Source organism: Mizuhopecten yessoensis, unplaced genomic scaffold (genome assembly GCF_002113885.1).
Source record: "Mizuhopecten yessoensis strain PY_sf001 unplaced genomic scaffold, ASM211388v2 scaffold395, whole genome shotgun sequence".
NCBI lineage: Eukaryota > Metazoa > Mollusca > Bivalvia > Pectinida > Pectinidae > Mizuhopecten > Mizuhopecten yessoensis.
In genome coordinates this window covers 109,708-135,619 of record NW_018403525.1, presented here as the reverse complement: position 1 = coordinate 135,619, position 25,912 = coordinate 109,708, and the positions used below count along the sequence as shown (strand labels likewise).

Genomic DNA, 25,912 nt, shown 5'->3' with positions numbered 1-25,912 from the left:
TCACAGATCCATTGTTTTCATTTATTTGTTAAGCATTCAATCGTGTTTATCGCATATATGATGACTGAGAAGGTCACCCAGTCACATAGTAAAACGTAATCCGTGCCAACATACCAGGTAAGAATCATAATTGTAAATTCAGGTGGGAAGAGACAATATTTGTTACGAAAGAAACATCAAAACAGTTGTATTGCAAGCAAACATAAGACATCAGGGGTATACCGAATTGTCAACAAACCGTGAGGGGTATACCGAATTGTCAACAAAATATCAGGGGTATACCTAATTGTCAACAAAATATCAGGGGTATACCGAATTGTCAACAAAACATCAGGGGTAAACCGAATTGTCAACAAAATATCAGGGGTTTACCGAATTGTCAACAAAACATCAGGGGTATACCGAATTGTCAACAAAGCGTCAGGGGTATACCGAGTTGTCAACAAAACATCAGGGGTATACCGAATTGACAACAAAACATCAGGGGTATACCGAATTGTCAACAAAACGTCAGGGGGATACCGAGTTGTCAACAAAACGTCAGGGGTATACCGAGTTGTCAATAAAAAATCAGGGGTATACCGAATTGTCAACAAAACGTCAGGGGTATACCGAGTTGTCAACAAAACGTCAGGGGTATACCGAGTTGTCAATAAAAAATCAGGGGTATACCGAATTGTCAACAAAACGTCAGGGGTATACCGAGTTGTCAATAAAAAATCAGGGGTATACCGAATGTTTTAAATTTAGATCTACTGATACCGAATTGTTCACAAACCATCAGGGTTAACCGAATTGTTAACAAAACGTCAGGGGTATACCGAATTGTCAACAAAACATCAGGGGTATACCGAATTGTCAACTTAACATCAGGGGTATACCGAATTGTCAACAAAACATCAGGGGTAAACCGAATTGTCAACAAAACGTCAGGGGTATACCGAATTGTCAACAAAACATTAGGGGTATACCGAATTGTCAACAAAACGTCAGGGGTATAATGAATTGTCATCCAAACATCAGGGGTATACCGAATTGTCAACAAAACGATTATTTGAACTTAAAATTGACAAAACTACATCAATACATGAACAAAGGAAAGATTTATATGGAAACTGTTGACAACATTCAAAGACCAATTGTTCTGGAATGGTAAGCATTTTCTGATTCATCGAAACCCTTCTCATAGCTAGCAATAAACAGCTTTAATATGTTCGTCATTTTTCTGACTTGATTTTCTACCTATTCATTTTCTCAAAATCATTTCTGCAACAGCGATTAGGCAAACATGATAGTTTCGAACCAGGAATCTATTCATCGAAACCTATTAAATGGTGTGTTTTTTTTAATGAATATTGATAAAAGCATTTTTAACAATTCAAAGCGTGTTTACAATTCTCATAAACTATATACGTAATACATGTAACTGACAAAGCTATTATAACATATATGTATGACCGTTCAGTCAGGTGTAAGCTTAGAGCAAACACGGGGATATACACATACAGGCCTGCATAATAAACACGGACTGTTTACTAGCGTTGCCTCTGACACATCTGCTAAACAATATAACACGCGTTTGGCACAAGACATCATAAATCATTCAATGACATTGTAAGACTTCCGGATAAAACCAGAGGTGATGTCAGTCAACATGTGATTCGTGTTGAACAAGTCATCACGGGTCAAAGGTTATTGGGTGAGACTGAGATGCATATTATTTGCATATGAGTTAGTAAATTAATATTGCTGACAATGACAATATAATAAGAGGAACCGAAGTGTAAACAGAATCTTGATACGAACTCAAAATTGTTGAAACTAGAGAAAATCCAACAGTTTTATTTATCTATGTGGATACCTGTTCAAAGATACACGTAATGTCATGTTCTCTTCGATTGATACAAAAAACATCACGGCACACAACATTGATCTTCGTATCGCACAAGTAACCAGGAGTTATCCAGTTGAAATCATAATGGCGACCCTAAAGTCTGCCTATAGTCTTCGTCAACGGTCATCTCTGGATAACCTGATTTCTGTATTTGTCCATCAGTATTCAACATACATCACGAGAACTCTGATGTTCGGATCAAACCTGTTAATATTAAATCTATTGCGACATTTTAACCCCGTACATACACGCGGATGCAGGTTTGGGGCACAGTAATGTTACGTTTAAGAAAAGGAAGGTTCACGAAAGGGAAATCGAAATAGTCATCATACGGCTTAGTAAGAATACGTTCCATATTAACCATACTGTCAGTAAAAACAGAGGAAAGCAGCCAATGAAAAAAACAGTCTAAAATTTGTTTTTGATCCAGATTAAGATGAGTATAATGGTGATGGCAATATTTCTTGTTATTTGAAAACAATATTTGATCTTGTTCAGTTCTTCAGAAGCTGATTTGCTTAATCAGAGATAAGTTTAATGTTGTGTATTTTTTAAATAGAACGATATTTCTAAAGGTTTTCTGGAGGTTGGTAAGCATAATCTACCGGTAAACTGAGTTAAAACTATGTAGATAGCAAATTTGTCAGTACAGTAAACTAAACGCAATCTTACGATTTTTTTCCTTGTTTATGTTTCAAATATTTAGAGACTCAAATGTCGTCTTTAAACAGTAATCAAGCTATTAACCTTTTAATCAAAGTCTCGGTACGGCCCCTGTATCGGCCTTGATAAGCCCTTCATACAATGCAGCCTCATTTAAACCAAATCGGCCGGCGAATTGACACTCTTTCCTTAAGGGAATGCATACTGTCTACTGGAAAGTATCAAGAAAATTACTGTCACAGGGGAATTTAATAAAAATAATAATAATAAGTCGAGGTTCTTATATACCGCTTTATCACCATCTAGTTCGTAGGTCGTCTCAAAGCGGTTCAGTGGTTATAGTAGCCAATAACTTTTTCAACTCCCTTGGGAGCATACAGCCGGTGCTGCCATTTCGGCGCTCACAGTTAACATTCTACATTTCTAGCACTGCCAAACCCCGTGCTCGTTTACAGCTGAGTAGACTGAAACAAGCAGAGCAAAGTATCTTGTTCAAAGACTCGTGCCGTGCAGCGACTCGATCTCGCAACTCTTTGGTTACGAGCCCGGCGTCCCAGCACTAGACTACCGTGCCTCCCGAAATCATATTCACAGCAATATCAAATATCATGACCATCTTAAACCTTTACTTTATTAATTTTTATTAGTTTTTTTTTATCAAAAATATGAATATTTGAATTAAACTTCCATCAAATTTTTAATATTTATTGCTTAATATGCTTTAAAAAGTCACAGCCATATTGTCTTTAACTTCTACTTGCCAGAAAAAGAAAGGTGTTATGATAAGAGAAAAAAGCAGTTGAAGTTGTAGTTGTAGCAGAAAAGCCAAATGTTAGGATACCTTAGAAAGTGCTACAATAAAACCGTGATCCTGACATAATGGTATTTGAAGAGCTTGGTTGATCTTCCATTCACTGGGATAATGCTGCTTATAAGAGTCTTTGTCAGGTTTCGGAACCAATGTTTCCGTATTATAATAAGCCGTCATTAAGAAAGATTGAAATATTGAAATATAAAGATTTTTTCAGAAATATTTATCCTTTTTAAGATGGATTCAACTGCAATTAAGTGATTTATTAGAAATCAAAAACTAGCAATTCCTATCACTAATATTAGTTCAGAATTCCGTTTAATAAACACTACGTACTCATTATCAAAACCTAACAATACTGTTGTAACATGTTGATTTAATTGATACAATTAGTATTAGTCAGCTATAAATTTAAAAGCTCTGTCACCTAGAATATAAGGTAATAAGTCGACTGAATTGTAAATGCTAAATTCAGTGTATATTCGTTAATCCTAATAAATAATTAACTGATTCATTAGTGTTCATTCAGTTTCCTCAATAGGATCTCGGGTTAAACAATTGTATACTGAAAGTATAAACGCGCACAAATTGTTCGGCAAATGACAATGTGTTATAATTGTACAGGATCTGTTCATCGTGGTTGATGGACTGTCAGTGATTTTCACCAAAAGGTCTGGTGTGCAGCAGCATGCTGCAATTTCTGTTTTTAATGCCCCTTTCCATAAATGATACCACCATAATGTCAGAAGAAGAAAACAGTGGCTTCAACTATTTCTATTTTATGACTTGCTCTTTATTTTCAAATTCAAACAAAACAATAAACAACGTTAGTTTATCCACTTTAACCTTAATGTTTCATTTTCTGCTACAGTTGAATTCATGAATCACAGACGATTTTTCTTGAACTTTAATTTAGATCTTATTTTGCTTTGTGCCACATTCTGCATACACAAAATAAATTATTAAAATAGACTATTTCTTTGTTAATATTTTCTTAAGATGCAGGTTGATCAGGATTATTGACAAGTCTTATGGTTTTCATAATGATCTCACAGGGATTTTTTTATTTCTATGTCCTAGTTGTATCGATAATGAGTTCGACGTATGGTGCAGCTGATACTATTTTATACTTATCTCTAATTTGTTCATACAATATTCATTTTTTCAATATCTGTTTGGTGTTTTTGTTCTTTCGGTCAGTAATCTTAAACCATGAAATGATTTGCTAATATAGAAATTGTAAAAGTACACCTATTAATGTGATCTTGTTATTTTAAACGACGACCAATGATGGTTAACCTGTGAACCCAGTTGACATGGTCAGTGGATCGCCCCCGGGGCGAATGTGCTGTCTGGGTGGTCAGTGAGACAATGATGTATTGTAATGTCGTCTGTAGTAATAACAGCCTGATATGATAAGCACCTGTTATATTTAGCTGAGTCAACGATATAGGTAGACCTGTCTCGCTCGATTAATAATAAGACTTTTTGATGGTTTTTCTAAATCTATATAATCTCACTTGGGGCGCGCAAGAAATATTAAGGGATAGAGGTAAATTAAAGTACAAAAATGTCACACAGAGGAAAACATTAAATGTTAATGTCAATATAAACAAAGCTTCACGTATGTATCAAGAAGAGAAGAACAATGTAAATGTATGTACACCTGTATTTGATAAAAATTATGATATTGACAAGTAGTCTTATGAATTGTCATCTTTAAGACTCGCTAAACAGAATAATTCAGATATAACATTTTACTGAGACGACTTGTGTATCATTTATTTATTGTTTAAATGTTATCTTCCGAATTAAGTTGTTTCGACTGAAACGAAAACGTTCTATGATTTTTTCTTATTTTTTTTTTAGAGAACGTATGCCATTTCCCGAAAACTGGTTTGATAGCGGTCAATATAAATTTCACATGACAAGCATTATTTTGTATATAAGTGTTAATCAGGACATATTCATTCTAGAATAAATGGTAGTCGAAGCTACTTCTATACTTCAGTTCGTACTTTATTCATATCTTTGTGTGATATAAAGCTGGCTGTTTTTATAAAAATGCTCATAACAATGCCTTGTGTTTTCGTCGTCACTACCCGAGTTCTCTATATGAGGACGTGACATTGCTTGGATTCGACTTAAATGTATATGGCGGTAGTCGTCGATGAAGCAGAAGGCGCTTACCCTTCCGGAACACCTGACAATATTGTCCTTGTACGTTTTCAATGGGCTCCATTAAAATATTTCCTTTGATAATATTTTGCCTTAGTGTTAACGATTTTGAGTTCGAATTGCGGTTTTGTTGACATTTCGATATTGTCTTATTGTTTTTTTCTGACAAAACTTACTCGTATATTTTATTTTAATATCATAATTAATATTAAGACCTAATAATATAAATAATATTATATAATTGATAACATGTTAAAGGATGATAACAGTATAACATCGCAAAGTCATGTGACAAAAGAGCTGATGCTCCTCTCTTGAGACAATGAATGTTCCTGGCTTGAACATGATGCATGCTTGGATCGTGTGATTGGAAGGACAGACATCTTAATATGGGACTTCCCAATCGTATGAAAATGAATAACGTGTCTTTGAAATGTGTTAATCCCAAATGTAATAAACAACATATCTGTGAAATAAGTCACGGGGATGAATAATGTGTTGCCTATTTCTGACATGGTGACCGGCCAATTGATATGATGTTGCTTTCTGACGAGCCCTGACTTATATGACTAACATAACGAATCCTGATAAGTTGTCATATTTGTCTGACGTTTTGTGAGTAACAAGATGCCCATACTCTCATATGCTTGAGGTAAATATGACAACATAAGAGGACAATACTCTCGGGTTAATAAACTGTAATTGGAAATAACCTGATTTAAACTGTTGCAAAACTGTAAAATTACTTAGTTTAGCGGACTAAAATGTTAACATATTATCGCGATTTAACAGGTTTAACAGATTTCGGGCATTGATGGCACCTACAAAATATGCGATAGGAAGGGAAAAACATGCATGATATTCAGTGGTCACCTTGATCAATTTAGTGCAATAGCTAAAACGGAAAAAGCGCTTATTCGATTACAGTATATGAATTTAAGGAAGTGAAGTTTCGTAACTCAATACGATAACGTTTTGTTTGTTGGTAGTGTGGTAGTTTATGCTTGACCCTTTGAAGTTAATCAGAAACGCTGTTTAAGAGTGTAAGTACCTTTATTGATATAATTGGCGTCATAAACAGATGAAATTATTTATGTATATCAAGCCTGGTAACATAACATTTTCATACGTAATTCGATTATAATTTTTTTTCTTTGCTACAAATACTATAAAATATTCACATTTGTGTTGCAGCGCCACTAGATAACAGTACCAACTAAAACTGTTTGCATGATAAAATAAAAGCAAGTGTGTAGTAATATTAACAGTAACACATGTACTGTTACATGACATTTGACCCCGAACACACATAAACACACCAAAACAAAACAAGATCGTTTATCAACGGTTAAATATATGTAAATATATTTTAATAATCCTTTTTTTGTATATTGTCAACAAGAAATCACCCTGAAATTTAAGTCCGCATATTCAACGTCTGAAATGCGTCGTGTTCTTAGTCCAGCCACAGACATTTGTAACGAACCCTTGTGTTCCAGCCAATATGTCCGGCAGCGACGTCGCGGACCTGTCCCTAGAATATGGAATGACTGTGGTTTTGAAGGCACATCATGTTTATGTCGGGCCACCGAAGCGTGTCTGCTTTAAACCTATAACAGGTCCTTTCCAACAGAACAGAATAATTCACTGTCCTCTAGAAACTACACTAGCGTCCGATGCAACTGGCGAAGCAGGTGAAATGTTCCGGCTCTTCCCCTCATCGATAGTAATACATGCCGAATATATAATGCTCAAACGATGAGCTAGTTGTGTTGACACAGTCGATCGATACAGGAATTCAGCCAAAAGCATCTTTTAAAACGTCTTCTGGTTTCTAAGGAAACTCCACATTTCACGGATGCATGTTCTATCTCGTTAAAAGACGAACCGCTTTGTTGCCTGATGAGCGTAGCCGCTACACAACCGTTTTTTTAAACGATCAGATTTCTCCGCGAACACGGAGTACATTTCTGACTTTTTGCAACTGAAATATTTTACATGGTATTTTTGTTTTAAATTTAGATCTACTGTCAATTTTTTAGATAATCAATGCTTGTTAAACATGCTGGTAATGTAAATTAAATTATTTAAAAATATGCAAAGTGGAACTATTTGTTTATTGCTCAACTGTGTAATTCGTCACCGTTGACAACGCATCATCTTTCCCGCGAAAAAGGCTGTTCATTTAATGTTGTTTTCATGACGATGTTTTGCTTTTTAACGTGAAAAATTACATTTTTTTTCTTAATTTTAAATAATAAAAATGGATGTAATAGAATGTAGATATAAGGTTTGAAATGCATCTTTTTAACATGTATGAGGGTATGCAACACAGTTCCTTTCAAATATATTCTCCAATATGCGTTATTTGGTAGTGAAATATAGGCGACAGCCGTTAGAAGGTTTGTTTGTAAGACTATTGTTCAATGAAGCAGACGATCAGAAGCGTGCTCGTTATTTGGTAGTGAGATATAGGCGACAGCCGTAGGGAGGTTTGTTTGTGGGACTATTGTTCTATGAAGCAGACGATCAGAAGCGTGCTCGTTATTTGGTAGTGAGATATAGACGACAGCCGTAGGGAGGTTTGTTTGTGGGAAGTGAGATATAGGCAACAGCCGTAGGGAGGTTTGTTTGTGGGACTATTGTTCTATGAAGCAGACGATCAGAAGCGTGCTCGTTATTTGGTAGTGAGATATAGGCGACAGCCGTAGGGAGGTTTGTTTATGAGACTATTGTTCTATGCGTGTCGATATTGTTTTACAAATCAAGTGTCGTGTAAACAAAGAATAAAGGCACACTAATTTCATATTGAATACATGTACCAAACCAATAAACAACAAATGGACGGTAATGTTGTCCTCTACAATTCCTTTTAAAGTGACTAACGTCATATTAAATACATGTACCAAACCAATAAACAACAAATGGACGGTAATGTTGTCCACTACAATTCCTTTTAAAGTCACTAACGTCATATTGAATACATGTACCAAACCAATAAACAACAAATGGACGGTAAGGTTGTCCTCTACATTTCATTTTAAAGTGACTAACGTCATATTGAATACATGTACCAAACCAATAAACAACAAATGAATGGTAAGGTTGTCCTCTACATTTCATTTTAAAGTCACTAACGTCATATTAAATACCAAACCAACAAACAACAAATTAACGGTAATATTGTCCTCTACATTTCATTTTAAAGTGACTAACGTCATATTAAATACCAAACCAATAAACAACAAATGGACGGTAATGTTGTCCCCTACAATTCATTTTAAAGTCACTAACGTCACATTAAATACCAAACCAACAAACAACAAATTAACGGTAATATTGTCCTCTACATTTCATTTTAAAGTGACTAACGTCATATTAAATACCAAACCAATAAACAGCAAATGGACGGTAAGGTTGTCCTCTACAATTCATGTTAAAGTCACTAACGTCATATTGAATACATGTACCAAACAAATAAACAACAAATGAACGGTAAGGTTGTCCTCTACATTTCATTTTAAAGTCACTAACGTCATATTGAATACATGTACCAAACCATTAAACAACAAATGGACGGTAAGGTTGTCCTCTACATTTCATTTTAAAGTCACTAACGTCATATTGAATACATGTACCAATCCAATAAACAACAAATGAACGGTAGTGTTGTCCTCTAAATTTCATTTTAAAATGACTAACGCCATATTGAATACATGAACCAATCCAATAAACAACACATGGACGGTAAGGTTGTCCTCTACAATTCATTTTAAAGTCACTAACGTCATATTAAATACAAAACCAACAAATAACAAATTAACGGTAATATTGTCCTCTACATTTCATTTTAAAGTCACTAACGTCATATTGAATACATGTACCAAACCAATAAACAACACATGGACGGTAATGTTGTCCTCTACATTTCATGTTAAAGTCACTAACGTCATATTAAAAAAACCAAACCAATAAACAACAAATGGACGGTAAGGTTGTCCTCTACAATTCATTTTAAAGTCACTAACGTCATATTGAATACATGTACCAATCCAATAAACAACAAATGAACGGTAATGTTGTCCTCTACATTTCATTTTAAAATGACTAACGCCATATTGAATACATGAACCAATCCAATAAACAACACATGGACGGTAAGGTTGTCCTCTACAATTCCTTTTAAAGTCACTAACGTCATATTGAATACATGTACCAAACCATTAAACAACAAATGAACGGTAATGTTGTACACTACTATTAGTCAGTACTCGTATATTTAGAATAAAAGGCAACAAACAATATAACAAAAAGGATATTTTATATTTTTATTTTTATTTTAAAGCGTCGTTCATGTTTTTATACATAGCATACAATTCATTGAAATAATGGCATAATCAAAGGACTGCATAACCGACGAAATATTTTTATTCATTCAAAACGGATTGATTTAGCATGATCTTTTTGTATACGTATCCAATTCTTATCTGTTAAATGAAACTTATCTTTCATTATAACTAAAAACTAAAATTAACAGCTATTTTCCATAAAATATGAACACTACTAGTAATGTATAAAAATCTGAATCATGAACGATGGGGACTTTCGACGTAGCACAAGTGAACAAAATGTATTTATATAACATTATTTTATGGAAACAATATCTAAAATGAAATACAAATTGCTATTCTATGAAACCTTGAAAAAAGAAACAAACTCAAATCTGAAATATGATAATCTTTAACTGTTTCGTCTCTTCTGGTGTTAATTATGCCAATATAATATAGAGGTTTGTTGTTTATAGTGTTTTGGTGGGAAAGTCTTTTTAGTTTGGAGTAAGCGATAACCGCATTTTCTTAATTGTAATGTATGTAAATATATCACCCACCTAAAAATTAAATACTACTAATTATTGTTATTATGAATTCATTGAAAATAATCTTAATATTTTCAAGTGTACTTTTAAAACTTGACATCAGTTATTAGGCAAAGGTCAATTTTGTCATTTGTTTCATTCTGAAATGTAACATATATGTTTCTGAATGTATATATAAAAATATAAATTTGTTTATCTATTATACGTCTGTATAAGCAGCGATATAAAGACATATATATTATTTTCCGATAATCTGTCTATGACTGCGTGACATGAGCGAACAACCAGCGACTACGGCCAGTCGAGAGGCCTCCTGAATACTACATCGTTATCGCGTCCATATGTATCATATCTTATGTCCCAATGTAGTATTGTTCGCTTTATCAGTCATTGCATGTCAGTGAGGGGCGTCTGATCAAAGTAGTTCCGTCATAAATTGACCGGCCAAAGTGAGATCCTAAGAACATCTAACCTTTTGACCCTTTGTGTACAATTGTATTATGAGGATATCAAAAATAGATCATTGTGGTATCACACTGGAAAACGCCTATTTGTCAGTTGGTCAATTTAATGTTCATACTTCTACGAAATATAGATAGAAAGAGCGAGCACAGGTAAAAAATAAATATATTTTTTTCCCAATACACAAACCATTAACCTGTTCAAACTAGTAGATAATATTTTTCTCAGAGAGGATCGCATTGCAAATCAAAATGTATTGTTTGATATATATAATACATCTGAGACGGAAGCATTTTGAATTCCACATATGACAATTTCGCATGAAGGGCGATAACTCTAAAAAAATTACATGATTCTACAAAGGAAAATTGAGCGGATCGTTGCGAGCCTGCTGCCCGAAGTCTAAACTAGGATTCAAATCTAGTCCCAAACCCGGAGAACCCATGTCAGGAAACAATCCGAAACTATTCATTCCTGTATCAGCGACCGCAATAGCATTGGAACCACCCGGGGGGAGAGTTGGATCCTGAAACATTAAAGGATCTGCTGGTCCGCCTTGATTGTGATTGTTAGCATCAGAAGTAATACCTAATCCATTTAGATTAAGATTTAAACCTGGAGCAATGCCACTCAAATCTAATCCTCCGCCTTGTGACTGATCTTTAGCTATTGCTACCCCTGAACCACTGCCGAAACCAGCTTTTCCGTGTCCTTGATCAACTCCGACGCCGCTATTGTGTCCACGACGATGATCGGATCCATGTCCATGGTCAATTCCGACCCCGGGATTGCGTCCAAAACCTGAATCGGCTCCATGTCCCACGGCAACTCCAACTCCGGCATTGTGTCCAAGACCTAGATCGAGACCATGTCCCTGGTCAATTCCTACACCGGCATTGTGTCCAAGACCTAGATCGGGACCATGTCCCTGGTCGATTCCTACACCGGCATTATGTCCAAGACCAGTTTTTGACCCATGACCGGACTGAATTCCAACACCATGATTAGTTCCGATACCGTGATCAGACACTCCGACTCCAGGATTGGATCCAATATCAAAACCAGACCCTCCGACGCCGACTCCAGGATTGGATCCAAAATCAAAACCAGAGCCTCCGACGCCGACTCCGGGATTGGATCCAAGATCAATACCAGACCCTCCGACGCCGACTCCAGGATTGGATCCAATATCAATACCAGACCCTCCGACGCCGACTCCAGGATTGCATCCAAAATCAAAACCAGACCCGCCGACGCCGACTCCAGGATTGGTTCCGAAATCAAAACCAGACCCTCCGCCGCCGACTCCAGGATTGCATCCAAAATCAAAACCAGACCCTCCGCCGCCGACTCCAGGATTGGATCCAAAATCAAAACCAAAGCCTCCGACGCCGACTCCGGGGTTGGATCCAAAATCAAAACCAGCCCCTCCGACGCCGACTCCAGGATTGGATCCAAAATCAAAACCAGGCCCTCCGACACCAATTCCGAGGTCGGACCCAAGACCCAGACCAGGGCCATCTAATCCGTTTATACCAGTACCTACACCAACACCGTTATTAACTCCACCAAGATCGTTTACTCCTACGCCCACATTACTGTGTCCTAGATCCATTCCATGTCCACCGAGACCTATTCCGAGATTACTATCTATACCACCACCTGCATTTCCTGTACCAAAACCAAAATCCAGACCCAATCCAGCCATTCCAAAATCGTTTCCTAATCCTTCTCCTCCGTCAATTCCGACCCCAACATTACCACCTAAGCCAAAAGTGTTTAATCCGCCTAGATCTTGGAGTCCCAAATCCTGAACGATGCCTCCCAGCCCTTGGCTGCCGGCATCTATTCCAGCACCCAAGTTAGTACCCAATCCCTGACCAAATCCTAAATCTGTTCCCTCTGGTCCAAGGAAAGACAGGTCCGCTCCACCTCCGAAGCTTTCCCCCATTCCCAGTATGCCAATAGGTAATCCTGAATTATGGTGGCCGAATCCTAGATCACCTCCGCCTATTCCTACACCTAAAGTAGGATCCACGCCTAGCCCTCCTGTTGATATACCGACCCCTGAACCGATTCCACCAATTCCGCCATCCTGGTTTCCCTCACTTATCACGTCAATTTTGACTTCTACATTCTCCTCCTTGAGTCCGCCGCCTCCCATTCCGCCTATACCAACAGGTCGACCCAAGTGATGATCTAAACGCGCACGTCCAACATCGAATCTTGGACCCAAAGCCGCGTCAATAGGTCCTCCGTTCAATCCGCCACTAACAAAGCCAGGACCTATCCCTCCTAGTCCGGACATTCCACTTCCAACCACGCCAATGCCTTGGCCAATCAGGTTATTCGACATGCATCTACATATACATCCCTGTTGGCATATTGTCTTGATCATACATGCGTTGGAGCAATCATGATTTGACAGGTGAGACATTTTCATGGCACTGCATCTCAAAAACGATTTTTTCCCACACATAGGAATGGACAGTTTGTTTGGTAATATATTGATATGTTCAGAGACGTGTTTTGGGGGTGCAATTATACGCTTTGGCATGAGTTTCTGTTTCCTCGGAAGTATTTGTGGCCTAACAATTTTCCTTGGTTTCCGTCGACAGCTGCACGTGCATCCAACCTGACAGCCCTTGTAACCGCATATCTTGAAGCAGCGGTTCTTTGTGTACTTCTTGCACACTAGAACTTCGTATTTTCCACACGTTTTACCGAATTTTAACGGGATGATTCTCCTCCTGGGCATCATTTGCCGACCGTACGATTTCTTGCTGTTGTACGGTTGTCTCACGAAACTCCGTCTACCACCGTGCATTGGGCCATAACCTCTGGATAGCGAACCCTGCAAATTGAATAAAGCGTTTTATTATTGTTGTATTTAATTGTGTAGTTAAAAAAACACGCGATTATTTAGAAGTTTTAATGATTAACCCTGCACAGAACTTCCCTCCTATCTGCGACCAAAAGGCCCAATTTCTCAGCAATATATGATTATATTCAAAATAAAAAGTGCATTTTGAGGTAAAGATATAAAACACATAAGATATGTAACACATTCTGTTAAATGTTCTGAGTATTATTAAATGTCTCTCAATAACTCTAAATGTACCATTTCATGTCCCTTTTTTTCGACACGTAAGTTCACGTTCATGAGTAACAGTTACACTTCATTGAATAAGATGCTACCTAAGATTGAGATGCCACATGTATTAATTAAAACTAAGTTTGAGATAACGTTCTGTGCAGGGAATTTTAGTGAAGATCTAATTATATATTTATGATATAACCTTAGATAAATATTTTCACAATCGGTTAGCCTAATATCCGAATTGCCATTAAGGATTTACAAATATTTTTCTTGGTAAGATTTAAAATAATTTTAAAAAATACCATCTGAAATTTATATAGAAGTATCCTTAAGACATCTACGTCTTATAAATATTTGTCTTTGGGATTAATAGTTAAGTAGTTAACGACGTTACCGCCGGTGAAGCTTGCCTATATGAAAAACAAATAACAATATCAACTATTAACGTTAAGGTTAATACACGTTGTGTCCAGCTATTTCACGGTTGATAAACATGTCTGAAGAACTAGCATTAATTCATCTGTCAGCAAAACTATCAAGCGTGATTTTGACATTGACTTTTTTCAGTGTGAACGTTCTGTTGAGCGTCAAACTGTTTATTGACTCAGATGGATCTATCACACGTGCATGTACTTTGAACCTGTTAACTACGGTGATATAGAGAGCGTGTGTACTTTTATCCTCACATTTCTTGTTTGAAGATCAACTCGTTTATGAAGAGCTAGGTAAGCCGTGTGAATAATTGCTAATCACGTTTACCGGTGTTTGGTTTGTTTTTATATGGTTTAACGTCCTATTAACAGTTGTGGTCATTTACGGAAGTGCCTCCATAATATGCGTGCACGTGTGTACGTGTTCCAGAGGCAGGGTATGTTGGTGTGTTTGCCTTCTAGTGCTTACTCACTGTGTAACTAAGCCAAAGCCATCCAGCAAAGTTTCCCACCCGGTCACATTTCACTGACAACGGGTTAAACAATTGTTGTCATTTCCCTTAATCAGGAAATAACAGCTACCATGTTTAAGGTGTGTCCCGGCCTAGGGGCATAGCCCGGTGCCGTCTTCACTTGGGAAAACGCTCAACAATCACTGTGTAGATATAGGATTTCAACGCTTCTTTTACAAGAGCTACGTTTTAAATCAAAACTCAAATTCGTAGATGAAATGATTCGTGATGGTGTTGCAGTGTACAGTTTGATAAACGTTTGGTACGGTAAGTTGGTGACATGCACAGTTCCCTATATAAGACTTGTCAAATCATGCGTGCCAATTGCAACAGAAGAATCGCTTACTTGCCAACAGCGCCAATGTTTTCCTTAATTCTATTTCCTGGTTCCATCATGAATACCATTAGCATTTCCTTTTGGTTCCTGGTTTAATTCTTTTGCATGGTAAATTATGTTATTAAATAATAATAAAACTTCGAGGTTCTTATATACCACTTTATCACAACCTAGTTCGTAGGTCGTCTTAAAGCGGTTCACAAATTATTTTCCGTGATTATAGGGCCTTTGTAACCAGCCAATATCTTTCTCAACTCCCTGGGCAGCATACAGCCGGTGCTGCCATTTCGGCACTTTAGCACTGCCAAGTCACGTACTCACTTACAGCTGAATAGACTGGATCAAGCGGAGTACAGTATCTTGCTCAAATATACAACATAGTGCCGTGACGTGACTCGAACCCGCCACCCTTCAGCCACGAGCCCAGCGTCTACCACTAGACTACCGTGCCTCCTATATGTGTATAGATATATAGTGGTTATATATGAGTATCATTCAAAGGAAAATTCATAAGATCGCATCGTCAAAGTAACTAGATCATCTTGTCTTTATAACCAACTAACGGGTCAAAGAACAGAGGGGAAAACGGAATCGAAACGAAACAGAAATTCGAATTTCACATCGATAAATCTAGGGCGTAATATACATACAAAACATTATATTGAGATATTCCATTTAGTAAAATAATGATAAGGCCAGTGTTTGGTTTTGTTTTGTTTTATTTTGTTTAACGTCCTATTAACAGCTAAGGTCATTTAATGACGGTCTCCCCTGTGTAAAAGATGCATGCGTGAAGTGTATGTGTGTGTATTTTGTGAGGTTTCGATATGTTCGTGTTTGTCTACTTGAGATAGCGCGTAACTAATGCCGACTGTATAGTGCTACCTCACTGAAACATACTGCCGAAGACACCCAGCAGGACGCCCCATCCGGTCACATTATACTGACAACGGGCGAACCAGTCGTCTCACTCCTAATTTGCTGAGCGTTAAGCAGGAGTATAAACTACCATTTTTAAAGACTTTGGTATGTCTTGGCCAGGGGACAGAACCCAAAGCCGTCCTCACAGCGGCGAACGCTCAACAAATGGCCCGTATGTATACATAAACCTACAGAAGATAAGCAATCCATCCCATGGAACATTTCTTTATCATAGGATATAAAGATAAATCTATCCATTCGGAACAAATCTGAACAAAGTAGTTTTATGCATACCAGCTCAGGTCTTCCGGAAGGTTAGAGTCGACTGCTCTATCGACAACACCTAGTTTTAATATCTATGCCAAAACCAAACAATGTCACGCTCTCAAAATGCAAAGGGGCTGTGACAAGGACACAACACGGCCCCATAATCAGCATACTCTTATACATCTGTCTTTTTATCGGCGGTTTGGTCGAGTGGTTAACGCTCCGGCCTTCCACGCAGGCGGCCGGGGTTCGATCCCCGAATTTGTCGTACGCATGGATATTCAGAGAAAGTGTTTTTCTCCTGCCCACACAACTCCAACAACCAAGGTGGAGTATAAATTGGTCTGGGGTGGATGTTGCGGTATCTCTGCTGTAGCATTCAAATGAGGTGGCACTATAAATGATGCCGTTGGAAGCACGGTCTAACTACAAACAGAACACATTACATATCCAGCACACACACAGGCATACACACATTTGGAGACATTAGCAATGCAGCATAGGACTAGTAGTTATCGCATGAAATGGCAGCTCCTGCGAATTCCTCAAAATTATATTGATTAATGTATATATATGCTAATTGTATTAGTTGTATATCTATGTACTGTTAAGCTCCCTAGACTGGCTTATGTTAGCTAGATAGGGCGCTTTATCAAATGCTGTATATGTATTTGATATCTGTAAAGAGTGATACTTTATACTGTGCCCCGGTTACCTCTGCCGCCTGACATTTGGAATTGTATAACTATTGTTGTTTTAGTACATGTCGTATATGTTTGTATGAAACATTGTTAAATGGAATGTTCCGATTTTAAACACATTCGTGATAATTACTTTCGAGTCCCGGATATGAAAACTCTTTCCAGTTCCGTGGACTCGAAGCCATTATTTAACTATTTGAAAGAAACCAGTCTATTCTATAGACACTGGTGTATTTTAACCCCACTGCCCCTCTTTGACATTATATATATGTATCGCATACCTCTCTTATTGTTTTAACCCCTTTTTATTTTAATTATGTATTAATCCTTTTCTGTGTTTTTGTTATTCGTATTTTAATTCCATATATTCTAAAACACATTTTTTTTTTACAAAACTTGATTTTTGTTTATTGATTTCGGTATCATTCTTTCATTCACACTATATTAGTGTATTTTCTGTTAAGTTTTTATTCTTTGCTATATTAGCATCGTATGTCTATTCCACTTGATGGTGTTTTAATCGTAAGTCCTTAGTAATTCACTATTACTACAGTATGTCTTTTATCAAATTAATCTGAATGCTACTTATCTGTGATCACATTTTTTTCATATAGTATCAAAAGTGTCATATCCTAGGAGGTTTGTAAGAAGGAGGCTGCCAATCACTTAGAAACTTGGGATATGATACAACCTTTAATGTGATCAGTAGTACTGCCTTTTACTAATATATGTGATCACATGTATCTCCCTTTACTTGTAATATAATGTGTTATTGTTATTGTACATATGTTTGTCGCAACATTAGCTCGAGGGAGCTAATGTTCTTCGTTTACAGGTATGCGACTTTAAATAACGTTCCTTGTATCGTGTATCCTGTAGAAACCTTCATATCGCAAACAAAAATATTATAGTCACAATGGCGACCATTAATTTGCCATTCATAGGGTTTTATTGTAAGATTTCATTGTATCGGAACTACTAATTTCATATATTTGGACAGCGAGTGTTCAATCTAGGGTGTTTATTTGCATAGTTAAAGTCGTAACATGTTTATTTTGTCAACATAGAAATTATATTAAGCAATGTGGCCGTTACTTCGTTAATGTGACACAGCTTGACACCATCGTAAAATTCGATTAATTGGGGGAAACATATTGCTTGTGTTATATACGTACGTAGGACATGCTGGGGCGATATCCTCCATATTGTCGAACACCTCCGTAACCTGAGTAATAAGGCATCTTTTGCATCCCGTATCCATAGTAACGCCTTCTTAAAGCCGGACGGATTCGAAAAGGAGCGAACCTCCGCAGAAGTCCTACTTTGTAATGTTTCGACACCGGTCGAATTCGAGTAGACTCACAATACGCAATAAACACAGTCAAAAGCAGTAAAAGTAAAGCTCGCATGTTGAAGACGTATTTCCCAGCTGCATAAAGAAAGTCTTATAATTCTTCGAAAATCCAGAATTCCGCTATCCAGAGAGGGGTCTGTACTTAGTGACGACTCGGCGTGGAAGTGTCGCTGTATGTATCACATTGGTCGCAAACAAATCTCGTAAAACCTGACGAGAGCGCTTGACGAGGCGGGACTTGCGCGTTATTGTACGGTATTGTTTTTGTACACACCTTGTGTGATTGGCATAATCGGACGATAGCTCGTATACCGACTGCAGAACTTTGACGAAGACATGCATGATTATTATAACGACAGCACTTCCTCTGGGGCTCCATATAGGGTTTGAAATAAGCTTTATTATCACCCGCGAGGCCCTACTAATCTATAACCCATTGGGATGAAATAAACGCGACACATTCAGCAACTGCTTTATAAAGAAGTTCATAGGCAATATGAATCCAAGCTGCATTTATAGGAAAATGACATGCAGTTGACTTGGTTTATAAAGTGACATTGAAGAAACGTGCGAAACGTAATAAAAAAGCAACATATCAAACATGTGCATGCTGGGACGTTTCTTCTGTGTCTGTTATTAAGGAGACTTTTTTTAAGAAACTTTAATTTATCCGCTGCTCCAATTAAACGATTGTGATTTATCTCCTCTTTTCTCACCCGTTTTCGTATGTAGTTTGACTGTTGCGAGACGTTCAACCCTAAACAATATTCAACATTAAAGAGTCAACACGAAAACAGAACAAAAACACAGACACAAAATCAACTATATTTATTAAACCATTCTTACCTATGTGTGTAGATACAAACGATCTATGGTGAGTATATATATAATATTTATGAAAAGTGTCTAAAAGACACAATAACACAGACGGACGGACGAATTTTATAAATCTAAGGTAATAAGTGGACGCGCATTCGAGTATTATAGTCACATTTATTACAAATGTTTGCAAATATTAGCCAGAATTTCTTTTCCATCGTCTGTCAAATCAATGGAATCTTCAGGATGTCAAACTGTTAATGCAAATATATGCAAGCTAGGAGTTTAATGTGAACTACTTAATGATATAATTATCGACAAACGACTGATACGAAAATCAGATTATTTACCCGAAATCTAACAAACAAATCGTTATGGAGCAGTTTTTAAAATGTGCAACAACAGTAAGACAAATTTAGACAGAAACATTTTCAATGTACAACAGTTAGACAAATTGAGACACAAACATCTAAAATGTACAAAAGTTAGACAAATTGAGACACAAACATTTTAAATTTACAAAAGTTAGACAAATTGAGACACAAACGTCTAAAATGTACAAAAGTTAGACAAATTGAGACACAAACGTCTAAAATTTACAAAAGTTAGACAAACTGAGACACAAACGTCTAAAATGTACAAAAGTTAGACAAATTGAGAAACAAACGTCTAAAATGTACAAAAGTTAGACAAATTGAGAAACAAACGTCTAAAATGTACAAAAGTTAGACAAATTGAGCCACAAACGTCTAAAATGTACAAAAGTTAGACAAATTGAGACACAAACGTCTAAAATGTACAAAAGTTAGACAAATTGAGAGACAAACATTAAAGAAGATTTTTGTCCTACACGTTAACAGAAAATATCCCGTTAGCGCCCCTATCGATAATGGTCAGAACCAGTAATTGTCAGTTTATTGCCGGTCATGTAAAACCTGTGTATTGTGAGATATATGGCGATCTGTTATCGGCATAGACAGGTACGCGCTGACTCCCGAAAGCGTGACGAAGTTTGGACCAGAATATTCTGTACTAGCATGTATATGATACGTGTATACAGAAATTGTACAAAAAAAGTATTTTTATTGAATATATGATGAGATCAAATAAAAGAAGTATTGAATTGTTTTCATCTGACATGCACAGGCAGTATGAATGCCATTTGAAACATGATATATTCCATAAAGTCCGCTAACGCTTTATGTTGAATTTAAAAATCATTTTTGTAATCACTTTATTGTCATAATGTTCTTTTTTATTAATAAAAAATTAGCATTTTATAATAATTTAGGGTTTTGCGTGGCAGTGTCAGAGAATTTCAATATTTCTTATCTGTGCCAAGTTTTTTTGTTTATTATACTAGTATTCGTGTAAATTGTTCTAGTCATTTTATGAATTCCACTGATCACTTTTTCTATTGTATGCTAATTATATAAAACATTAGAAGTGACAAGAGTAAGGTAACACATATGTACAAATTCGTTTCTTGATGTATATGCAAAATAAGTTATATATTTTACTTAAAAATATTTCGTCCATTTTGATTCCTCATGGGTATACACAGAACAAAATAATGAAACCTAAAACAAAACGTGTTCCGAAAACCATTTGAAACGCACAAAGGGGGATGTGCCTATAGAACTGCAACTTTATTTATTTTTACAAACACTACGGATCACGTTTTCACATTTTATGTTAGTCACTCTTGTTGGCCCGGATGTTAACGCGCGGGGGACCTTAATGTGTGAGGACACCGGTGTACCTGGAGAAAACCTACGTGGCCGGGAAGGTCACCCCATACCTTTCCACGTCCAATCGGGGACGCAAGTGTTCTATCAACTGCGCCACCCGACAACCCAAATGTGCCTAGAGAACCTTATTATGTGACAAATCAAAACGGTTGGCCATTCATTGGTCAAGTTCAAGTGTCATTATGAATTCAATCTGCAATGTAACGGCGGATGTTAGTGACTGATAACTTGTTTTTTTTTATTTCAACAAACTTTATTACGAAAGAGGCAAATGGATTTGGCATCAGGCAAAGCCTATGTAAGCCATATCCAAACATTTCCGGTATGGAAAAGTTATTTTGACAGACATATAAACAATAAATATAGTGTATCTCCCTAATACACTGATAATCCAGCAATACAGTCGACCAACTTTTTGTGTCAAATGATATCATCTTCGAATGGCAGTTTTGCTGACTCTTCAGTTTTCCGCATATAACTTTTAAAAACACTTGCAATTGTGTTGCCAGGCAACGGTAAATGTTTAGATTGAGACATAAAGCGTATCCTACGTTACCTAGGCCACAGTCAATATGATAGAATGTGTGGCACGATCTAGGTCAGGCGTGATAGATTATTGGTACTGTTTTATACATCTATGACGACTGAGTATATGCCTTTAAACACACACACACATATATATATATCTACGACGTAGACTAGGTATATGACTCGTGCAACCGGCCGCGTGCGTTCCTGTCTTTATTGTGTCACCGTTAGGGCCTATCTTATTGAAGCGTGTCATCTTTATCATGTCTAGGGTTATAACCTATTTATACGGTACAACACAGGGTGTCTGAGAACTACAACGTTTTACTCTAAGCATCAGATATTTGGAAAACTGAAACCATTGTTACAATTTCAAAGTATTCTTATCAAAATTGAATAACAGAGGAGGGAAGACGATTTCCGATTATAAATCTATAAGATCTTACATGAGTTTCCATGTCATATGAGATTTATGAAACAAGACTAAGAATCTTTCATTTTAGCGAGCCTCTGGCGATGCAATTGTTTGTTTTAATTAATGAAACGACAGCATTTCAGTTATATGATAAGAAGGATCTTACCCTCGTTTCCATGTCATATAAGATTTATGAAACGAGTCTAAGAGTTTTTCATTTTAGCTAGCCTCTGGCGATCAGTTATTAGTTTGAATGACAATGTGTACCGTTTTAAAACATGTTTTTACAATTTTTACCTTTTACAATGATAAGCGACATTTAAGGGTTCTTGTCCCACCACATCGTGGTTTTTAGTTTATACAGAGATAAAATGTATTGTGTTAATGACGAGGAAAGACGATTTTCTATTACATAAAGATTTTACTGACACGAATCTCAGCCAGTAACATAAAAAGTATAATGAAATGTGTACTGGTTTTACCAATATATCCCTGTTGTTGAAAATATAAGAAAAAACAAATAACGATATGCTTTTTAAAACGTCAAAATGCTAAATAAGAACAAAATCAATATAAAAATTTAAGTTTATCTTTCCTAAATGTATGCTTTATTTATCCCAATTTACAGTGTCAGCAGACATAATGAATGCTTCAATCCAAGACGACATCGTACTTGCGAAGCGGACTGGCAGGTGCCTCATTAAAAATAATCAAACGTCACCGTAAAAACATCACATGACAAACGTTAGTATGCTTACCCAATAATTGAATATGGCACATTTATGAAGGCATTTTGAAAAGAACAGGACATCGTGTTTATAACTACTGTGTGTGATCAAGGCTTTCTGTGTTTTCTGGTTATTATGTCCACAATGAACACGGCACCATGGAGCACAATGTTAAAACAGAACACAATAACATTAGGCAAAGTGTTGGCCGAATATTACGTTTTAAGGTATGTATGCTAATGATGAATACTAAACATAGGAAAGGAGTTCTACCAGATCAGAGTTCTTCATTCAAGAGATACAGTCACAGACAACAACACGGCACCATGGGGTATGATGTTAAAACAGAACACAATACAATTAGGCAATGTGTTGGCCGAATATTACGTTTTAAAATATGCATGCTAATGATCAATACTATAAATAGGAAAGGAGTTCTACCAGATCAGAGTTCTTCATTCAAGAGATACAGTCACAGACAACACTGATGCTTGATAAAAAAATAGAAATAGTTATTTGAGCTCAAATAAAAAGACATTAAATTTTAAAAAAAGATAGAAAAACTAGGGTTAAATTTGAACAAAATTGTTTAAACATTCACACAGTACAATTTATTATAAGACCGTGTGTTCCGGAAAAGTAAGGCGTCTTTAGCTCCATGAACGACCACCGCATTACAAGCCTAACCAATGACCGGAGCTAAAACAAGTACCGGAGCTAACACAGCGAGACTACAAGGCAGTTTTCCAATAGGCATAATAAATATTATAGACCGTTATATAAGAGAAGGAAAAAGAAGGCTTCCCATAAGACCCTGATGAGAACACAAAACACGCCTACCTCATCAACCTTCAACATATGTCTACACAATTTGTTTAGGTTGGGAAGTATGAATAGTAGGAAGAGTATTATTATAACCAGTTAGTGTATATATGTGACGTTACGTTTTCTGATGAAGGTGGCTAGCAGGGTCATATCTTACTAGTCACCGAAACGTCACATATACACATTTACTGGTTGTAATACATAACCTTTATATTAACCTCCACCATCCATAACAGAAATCAATACGCTCGGAGCAAGCCATGGCACTAACAGAGACATGCACACATCTAAAAAACTTGGGAATCAGGGATTGTTCTGATTACATAACGATGACAACAGTGAAATTTCTTCACTGAAGATTGCAAAACTCTAAGACAACTTCAGTCTTAAGGATGTACACCTCTGAGAAGTCAAAAAATGTAATGGCATAGTAGAAAATGCAAAAAAAAAATATGTCCGTGTGTTCGTGTTTGTGCTATGATCGGTCAAATATACCAATTTAACACAACATGTGATTTTATGTGATTTTTTGGGTTTTGACCATTGGCAGAACAAATTCATACAATTTCTTCAAAGTGTGTTATCAGATATGTATGAATGTTTGTAGAATTGATAAAAACATTTTTTTCTTTTACATTATTGAAGGAAAAAGTTCTTAATCTTAATCTTTTAACTCAGAAAGCCGATTTTAGTTACTCCTACCCCCAATTTTTTAATGAAAAAATACTATTATTTTACCATTTTTTGCAGATTAAGTGCTTGATATAAAAAAAAAGTCTGCTATTAAACATTTTTTAACATTTAATGAATTAAAAGAAAATGGGTTTCTCTTTCTTATACATCCACAAAAATGGGGGATCCGTGTGGTTCTTTTTTTGTCCCATTATCATTTGGGTTATTTTTTACCTTTTTCGGGGTCAAAAATCAAAAGTGCTTCAGTTTCACTAAATGTGTAAAAAAAAGTATCAATAATGTATAATTTTCCACTTTGTTGCATATTATTTTTATCATATTAAACATTATAAAGTTGTACAGCAAAATTGAACCTGCTACAATTAAAAATGGCGACACAGTGACAATTTAAGTGATCAATCTAGTGTCAAAAAAGGTGAATCATTTGCCTTTTTTGAAGCGCAAGAAATACACATTAGAACACATTTTAAAAATTGCCGCCGAATTGGTATTTTTTTTAATTCTTGTAAAAAAGTTCTACAAACAACAGGCATCTAGTTTTTTGACATATTTTTCAGATGTGTGTTTGCTTATAAACTTGATCATAATTTGTTAAATATTACAAAAACCTGTCACACCAGATCAACACGAGACTTGAATGTGATTGAAACCTCAGAAGAGTACATCCTTAAGTCTTCGGTCACGGTAGTGAGATGTTAACAAACGACATTCGTATTTCGTCGTTGATAATCAGTTGATTTGATCTACCTTTATGGCATAGAGACAGCTTTATATTCTACACACCATTGCTATTTAATAGATGCGCTGGCCTCGGACTATTAATGTCAAGCTGTTTTCTGCTATCTGGCCGTCTATTAAGTAGATTTGGGACAGTTACTTCGGCCTCGGTCACTACCTATGGAATACTTGTCTTGAACAGACTCGTTCGGTCGTATAAATATCCCACATCACCAATACGGATAAATAAAACACATACCGCATGTTTTATTAGATCAATTATTAGTTGGAATGACGATATGTACGTTCTTATATATACCGCTTTATCACAACCTAGTTCGTAGGTCGTCTCAAAGCGGTTCACAAATTATTATCCGTGGTTATAGGGCCTTTGTAACCAGCCAATATCCTTCCCATCTCCCTGGGGAGCATACAGCCAGAGCTGCCATTTCGGCGCTCACAGCTAGCATTCAACATTTCTAGCACTGCCCAACCACGTACTCATGTACAGCTGAGTCGACTGAGTCGAGCCCTAAAATCAGGTTGTTATAAAAAAAAATGTACTATCGCTCTAACCGACTCATCTACCCGGTCAACGGGAGCGTCCTGGCCCCACTGTTGTACGGGTATATCAAAGGAGTGTTTTTTTCAGAAAAGTCCTGCAATGTATATTTGTTTTCAGAAATGTGTTATCAATAATATTCACGGTTACGATTTCCAATGCATGGTTTAGTTTTTGGCAGTGGTACGGGGGCCACTTAATGATCTCTGTCTTCAATCGGAGCCATGCTTAACACTCACATGGAATTAATGAATAGTCCATATGTAGTAGTATTTAATTATTAACTTTCTGACTTAAAAGTAAGCATTTACTTATTCATGTTCTCGATTTAAGAGTATGACATTACAGTGGCGGATCCCCCCCCCCC

At 36.5% G+C, this 25,912-nt stretch overlaps 1 protein-coding gene across 1 annotated transcript; it reads right to left on the bottom strand.

The window, feature by feature from the left end:
* Positions 1 to 9,877: 9,877 nt before the first annotated feature.
* Positions 9,878 to 18,677, bottom strand: LOC110447549 (fibroin heavy chain-like). The gene is made up of 2 exons (XM_021493324.1): positions 18,329 to 18,677; positions 9,878 to 13,738 (listed from the first exon to the last, which is right to left on the bottom strand). Exons 1-2 carry the CDS (start codon positions 18,560 to 18,562, stop codon positions 11,240 to 11,242), a joined length of 2,733 nt encoding a protein of 910 aa, XP_021348999.1. The 5' UTR covers positions 18,563 to 18,677; the 3' UTR covers positions 9,878 to 11,239.
* Positions 18,678 to 25,912: the final 7,235 nt, after the last annotated feature.